The sequence below is a fragment of the Cariama cristata genome, unplaced genomic scaffold (genome assembly GCF_000690535.1).
Source record: "Cariama cristata isolate BGI_N322 unplaced genomic scaffold, ASM69053v1 scaffold13646, whole genome shotgun sequence".
NCBI lineage: Eukaryota > Metazoa > Chordata > Aves > Cariamiformes > Cariamidae > Cariama > Cariama cristata.
In genome coordinates, this window is record NW_009622742.1 from 4731 (window position 1) to 12187 (window position 7457).

At 39.4% G+C, this 7457-nt stretch overlaps 1 protein-coding gene across 1 annotated transcript in view; it reads right to left on the minus strand.

Annotated features, from left to right (window-relative positions):
- Window positions 1-978: 978 nt before the first annotated feature.
- Window positions 979-7457, minus strand: part of ALDH5A1 (aldehyde dehydrogenase 5 family, member A1) — a gene marked incomplete at its 5' end in the record, with an annotated part of 6660 nt that continues 181 nt past the window's right edge. The window contains 8 exons of the mRNA XM_009702457.1: window positions 979-1258; window positions 1419-1477; window positions 2237-2406; window positions 3722-3880; window positions 5382-5525; window positions 6385-6528; window positions 6966-7082; window positions 7407-7436. Coding sequence (XP_009700759.1) covers window positions 1053-1258; window positions 1419-1477; window positions 2237-2406; window positions 3722-3880; window positions 5382-5525; window positions 6385-6528; window positions 6966-7082; window positions 7407-7436 — 1029 coding nt within the window. The remainder of the gene's footprint in view (window positions 1259-1418; window positions 1478-2236; window positions 2407-3721; window positions 3881-5381; window positions 5526-6384; window positions 6529-6965; window positions 7083-7406; window positions 7437-7457) is intronic.

Here is a 7457-nt window from a genome sequence, read left to right on the forward strand (position 1 = left end):
TAAACCTTCCTCCCTAATGAACATTCACCTGTGTAACCACAAATCCAGTTCAAGGCACAAAGCCTGTAGGAACAGAACCATCCATCTGCTCATGTTCTTTGGAGGTGGTGAGTAATGTTCCTTTAGACACTGAGCAACATTTACACCAGTGACTGAACTTCTACCCAAGGAGAGTCACATTCTTTTCATGGAAGGGAGTTAATCTATATCATCATGTCAACACTTGTGCTTCCTTCACACAGCCCTGATAGTGTCCCCTTACAATTCTGCAAGTTATTCCTGCAAGTAAGCATCCCATCTTCCTCCTGCTACTCACTAAGCCAGCAACTCCTTGTCCTGCGCTGGCCTGTACCCAGCACTGCTGGGGCTCACAAACATCAAACAGGGGCCATATTTGATCCCAGGTGTGCAAGCCGTTAGGCACAAATTACAGCTTTTTGCTCAGAAGCCTAAAGCTGAACAAGTGGCAGCTCTGCCTGCATAGATGCCTAGCTGTAGCTAAAAGCAATTCCTCACCTTTCATAAGCATCAGATTCTCCCACAATTAAAAAAAAAGAAAAAAAGACAACGCCTGCTTCTAAAAGAAGGTCACATAACGACATTACAAAATGTAAGTATTTACACAAAATTATAAAGGGAGACTACTGTCCCCCAAAGCCTCCCACATCCCCATTGAAAACAGTAGTTTTCAAAAAAACAGGTCTAGTTTCCCCTTGCCATAGGTTATGATCTATTTTCATTATGCTCAACTCTCCAAGTCCTCCCAGTCACTCAGGGGTAATCCAAGAATAATAGATGTGCATTCTTCCCTACTCTGTAATGAAAATGATGGACATTGTGATCACAGTCCTGAAAAACTGAATGTGTACATAAAAAACATGTAAAAACATATGGCAGCACAGAATACTGTAAATATGTCTACACATACAGAACAGGGTTACTTAGTTTTAAAGAAGGTAGAAGTTGCATTCATACATATTTCTGGTTCAAAAAGCTTAATAAAACTACAGCACTCTTTTCCAAGCTGTTGGGATTGTGCTTTTTGGAGATTTCTATAAGCCTCCAAAGCAGACATATTTTATTTCTAAGTATTCATCTATGCCATATTTTGAACCTTCTCGCCCTAAGCCAGACTGTTTTACCCCACCGAAAGGACTCTCCACTGACGAGACTATGCCTTCATTAACACCAACCATTCCAACTTCCAGCTGTTCTGCAACTCTCCAGATCTGAGCTGGATCTTGGGAGTAGAAATACCCTGCCGTGCAGACACAGAGATACAGGAATGAAAATTAAAATCGGGAAGAACAATTGCAGAAGACTGTGAAAAATAGACTTACTGACATTAAAAATCGTCACCCCGTAACACTAAAGCTCGTAAAACCATAGAAATACATTTATCTGACAGAGAGGCATACCTGCTAAACCCACATTAGCTGCATTTGCTATAGCAACAGCTTCTGCTTCAGTCTCAAATCTGTCAGTATAAAGAGAAAAAATACAAGTGAGGCCTGCAGTTCATCTACCATCTTGCTGACTTACTGACATGAAGCAGCCTTATCAGAAATAAGTAAGTCAAGATGCAGGTTTTTTTCCAGAAGTGTATTTTAAACATTTAATTTTCACTTTGAAAGAATGGAGGAGTTTCTACCACTTCTTTTAATTTAAACTGCAGTTAAGTAGTTAAGATTGCCTTTATCCTCCCTAGATATCGGTAGCTAAAACATTTACTTCACATGGGTTAGCCCACCAACTTCCCCAACTTCACAGGCAATCTCAACTATAAGAGATAACCGTATGTTCTTCCATCACATCCAGTTGCTCTGGACGGAGGCAGGGAAGGTTTTAAGGAGAAAAGAGAGCTCCAAGTCATCCTCCATCAGAAAAACTTAGGACTAGCAAATCACATGACAAACTGCAAAGACCTGCCTCCTACTTCATACCACAAATCACAAAAGCAATGAAGGTTTTGCTGCTATCTACCCTTGCTTAACTGCTGATAGAATTTAAAAGAAAATAATTTTCAAAAAGCTGCAGAGAAGCTAAAATCGGGTCAAGAGAGAGAAACAAACCAACCACATACCCAAAGGAAGCTTTCACGTGTGTCTTATTACAAGACTTGTGTGATCGTACAAAAATATCTTTTGGCAAGCTGTCATTCAAATCTTATTTAATCAAAATAATCTTTCATTTGTTTTTAATTGCTATTTTTAATCTGGAAAATAAATAATCTTACTTGATAACTGGTGCTAAAGGGCCAAAAGTCTCCTCTTGGGTGCAAAGCATTTTTGTTGTAACGTTACTAAGTAATGTTGGCTCAAAGAAATTCTTCCCCAAGCTGTGTCGTTTCCCTCCAGTCACAACAGATGCTCCTTGAGAAACTGCATCATTAATGTGTCTCTCTACCTGAGGTATGCAAAACAAAAATCTCAAAGTCAGCATTCAGGAATGAACAATACTGTTTTTTCCACTGAGGAAATAATACTCTCCAGTATTAACAGAAGATTTTGAAGAAGACCATTTGCAGAATTATTTAAAATTTCTCTTGAATTTTTATTTCTCTCAGTGTGAAATAATTTCAGAGGGATAAATTGTGAGTACGGCCCCAGTCTCACAGATATTAAAGATTCAGCTTTTCTGTTGAAAAGATTACAGCTAACATAAGAAAAAGTCTTTGCAGGACTAAGAAGCACACCTGATATCGGTGATTGAGCACTATGAAAACAGTAGTACATGACTGTCATTCAAAGAGAAACAGACAACTTTCAAGATGGTACTGGCAAGAACATTTTCCACCCCCTACATCTACAGTTCGTCCAAAGACAAAAAAGTAAGGAGAAAACTAAAGTAGCAGTCTCCACCTAGAATACTGTCCTTTGAAATTTCAGAAAGGCAGTTAAGTGACTATATACAGTGCTTGCTTATTTGTTTATGTAGCTGTAAATGATACACATATACTGTGAAGCACAAAGGGAAGGCATGAAGGAAAGAAATCAAAGTACTGTATCCTTTGTCACCCAAATAACTCTATTTTCATATTCTATTATTTTATAAACAGAAAGAATCTGGCAGCATTCAAGTACAATGGGATTCAAACCAAGCCTGCATATAACTGAGCCATAGTATCTTATTAAGTACGAACCACATAATTTAATAATCTGTAAACTTAGGAAGGGTGAAATATTACAGAAAATGTGACTTACTGTGATTAAAAAAAAAAAAAAAAAAATCCTGGAGAAAGGAAAGAGAAGACCCAAACCATGCATGTAAGGTTTCAAGTGATTACAACATGCAGAGTTCTGTTATTTTTAACCTCAATGTAGTATTCTGCTTAGCTTTTGCCAAACAGAGGCACTGTTCTTCAAAATAAGTTGTCGTTCACATTGCTTCAGAATTGCAGGATCACCACACAACTCTCACAGTGTATCCAATTTCAGTAAATGTTCTGAAGAATGAGCTAGGAAGTAATCAGGAGAAATCAGTTTCTCATAAAGGAGGAACCTCTTTTTCCCTTAATGGAAGTAGGGGAATGAGACATTAACTGGCCACATCTCTTTGTTTGTGTGTATACATGGACTTGCAGGACAGAACACGCTTCCAGCCACACTGCAAACACATTCTAACAAAGCAAGTGTGAAAAAAGTGAAATAGAAATCTGAAGTTACTTTAGGGATCACAAAAAGGAAATTAAGATGTCAAAAATGAAATCTTTTATTTATACCTTCTCCACTGCTTTTTCATTAATTAGTGGCCCTTGGGTAGTTTTTTCATCAAATCCACTTCCAACGTGTAGTTCTCTCTCTATAGCTTTAGCAAACTTTTCCACAAATTTGTCATGGATTCCCTTTTGCACCAGGAAACGATTTGTGCAAACACAGGTCTGAAAACAAACATGAAAAACAAACAGTAGTTTATATTGGATTTAATCTGTCCACGAATTCCTTCTGGCCTTCATGCCACAGTATCAGGTTACTACAGTGATCTGTCCTCTGCCTCTTCTTCATCACCTTAGAGCTGTTACCTAGCTTTGCCATTTCTTTCATCACTCCTCTCACTTTAAAAATACAACTTCAACAAGCTGCTAGTACATGTGTGAAAAATGTCACACTGCTAAATTTAAGTCGCTTACGCTGGGAAAAGGTTTTGTGAGTTCTGTGGACTCTGATATAGGGATCAACCAAGGTCCAGAAGCTGCAAGAAATACCTTCTGATTAGACTGCAGAATGCTGGACTGAGCAGCAGAACCTCAAATCACACTTGGTGGTGTGGGGTCTTTTTTTCAAACTCCTTCATTATTTGAGTTTGAGTTTGCTTTCTTCCTGGAATTTGTTTTTAAGTGCTTTCAGTGGCCTGCTTATTTGTGCTACCCCTTTGCTCCGACTGCCTCATATTTTGATTGCTACAGTCTCTCAAAAGTAATGGCTATTTTATCCTTCTACACAGCAGCGGAGGTGCCTTTTATATTAGATCTTGTTCAAACTCGGTCTGATCACTCAGTGGTCCTTCTCCATGTTCCATTCTATTTTGTTTTCCTTTCTTTCTTCCCAAGATTAGCCTTGTATTTTCTTCTTCTGCTATTCAAGCAACATTTCCTAACCAAATGACCTCTCAATCCCAGTGAAAACTTGCTGCTTCTCCAAAGTTGGAGTTCATCAACTTCATGTTCACGCAGAGAGGTAATACTCTAAGGCTGGAACGGTCTCCACACAGCCCTGCTCAGCTGACTGTTCTGCAAAGTGATGCTCCTAAGAAGTTTTTGACTCTTAAGTAAAATACATTTGAATGTACACTTGAATCCTATCTATCGCTTTTTTTAAGCTACTCATTGTGGAAAAATCTAGCCATGAGTGTCTTTAACAGATTTCAATCCCCTTAACTCCTGCTGGGTGCTTTCAGAACATAAAAAAAGACCTGAATTGAAGACCCAGTCTTACAGATAGAAGTATTTTATCACGAGACTTGAAGCCATTATTTTTAGAAATGGCTAGGCACATGTTATAAAATATAATCCTGAGAACTGAGGCAGGGTAGTGTCTTTTCACAGCCCTAGTTCTCCAATTAATTTAATGCTAACAAAGAGTATGACAAAGTGCCTTATCACTTCTCACACTCTTGCGAGGGGTCCTAGTGAGCATCTTCCTTCTCAGTGATATTGTTGACTGCCATGTATGCTGTGAAAGTACATGGGATTTTACAGTGGTGTTATTCAGACTTGCTGATACCCGGCTTGAGTGGCCAGAGCCGTGTGTGACTCCAGCGTCTTTCTCTTTACAATGAAGTATCCTATGCTTTCCTTTTACATAAAGTAGCTTATTTACAGCTTAAATTATACATACAGCTCTTCACCTTCCAGAAACAAGGACAAAAAAGGTTACTCTTACCTGCCCTGAATTTCTATACTTAGAAGCGAGAGCTCCTGCAACAGCACGGTCCACATTGGCGCTGTCGAACACTATAAAAGGAGCATGTCCACCAAGCTCCATGGAAACTCGCTTCACGGTGCCAGCTGCGTGTTTCAGCAGTATCTGTAGGCAACAGAGGAGACACAGAAATCTGTACCTCTACCAGGTGTGAACTGTGGAATCACAGATGGAAGGCAGTGGAAAACTTAACTCTCGCAGGGAATTTATCTGCATCTTCTTTATAATGCTAGACCATCTGTTTTCTCCTATGACAAAAACAAGGACTAATTTCCTTCATTAAAATCTTTAGAGATGAAATGAGAAATAATGAAGAGAAGAATTTTCATCAACTTCAGGTTAGCCTTTTATACGCTAATATTATCACTCTTGTTTGCTTGTTCTCTTCTTTTTGGTAACAAAAATCTTGACTGCTCTTATAAAATTCTTCCAAAACCCGACAGAATTTGAGATTCAGATTTGCTTTGATACCAGACCTTTTCTTCATTCTGCCTACAGCCATCCCAGAGAATTATATCATCTTCTGCATCAACTCTGCACTTTTATTGATTTCATTAGAGATGGTGACAAGATTGCTTATTGACCAAGGTCAATAGGAGAGATTCAAGGGCCTCACTTCTCTATTACTTTCTCTCAATTGCAGAAGCCATTCCTGAATAGTACCTCTGAAACTCAATTTCAGTGTTCTTATTAGTATGTTGTCATTCTATGATATGAAACAAGAGCATCTTATACAGAACTGGTTACATCATAATTTAATAAAGGGAAGCTGCACATGGGCATCCTTCTGCGAAGTACTGATACTAAAGTAAATAGGCAGCATCTCAAGTAGTATGCAATTATTTGGACAATCTGTGTACAGCAGCCAGAAAAGAAGACCGTCTATAAAGGCACACACTTTCCCCCCACCTTTCCAGTATAACCACAATAATAATCTTCAAGGATATTCTGTGCACTTACATACCTTTCCTGTTGCTGTAGAGCCAGTAAAAGATATTTTCGCTACCAATGGATCAGTGCACAGAACTTCCCCTACAGCTGGTGTCTGTTCTCTGGAACAAGGAACAACATTATACACTCCTGCTGGAATTCCAGCCTGGTTTGCAAGCTGCAACAACAGAAACACAGAGTTTGCATTATCAGTGCATTTTGTATAAGGAATAGTCACTTAACGTTCATTTATTGTTTGGAAGAAACCAGTCTGTAAGTCAGTGGAAGCCAAAAGTGCACAGCACAACTAGTAACAGATGTCACGCTGTCAAGAGAGCAGCTTTGCTCCAGTTTAAGCTGGCTGTCATTCAAAGTAACTAAAGGAAAGGTATAAAGATATTTTGTGTAGCTAAATGGCCAGGTCCTCTTTGAGGCTCTAGACCATATCAGAGGCAACTTTCAAAGATTCTTACTAAACTAAAACCTCTGGATCAAGTCAGCCAGTTTGCCCTTTCTTCCTGTATAAAGCTGGCCAGAGTAATCTTCAAAGCCCACCTGACTCCCCATTTACAGCTTTGGTCCACTGCTAAGATAAAGCTTAGCATAAAAGCTCACCTCCCCAAGAGCCAATGCTGATAAAGGTGTGTCCTCTGCAGGTTTCACTACCACTGTACAGCCAGCTGCCAGAGCTGCACCAACCTTCCGCGTAATCATAGCGCTGGGGAAATTCCACTAGGAGAAGAGAAAAAAAGGGAAATTCCACTAAGAGGAGAGAAAAAAATACAATCAAATTTGGGAAAATATTGCCTCCTGTTTTTCCAGAAATAGCTGACATTTTCTGTAATTACGTATAACCTAAACAGACCTGCATGATGCGCTTTGTCCTAAGTGAACATTCAAAAGAAGCACTGCTAATCCAGGAAGAAGCGAGTACAAGGTAGAAATGAAACATTACAGGGGTGTTTGCCAGGGCTGGAAGAGCCATAAGGCCACAGCCCCATGTTGTGGGCTGAGCTGAAAACCTTCACATGATTTGAAAAATTGTGCTATGCTTACTGGGGTTATAATGGCTGCCACTCCAACTGGCTGGTTCAACCCCCGGGGTCT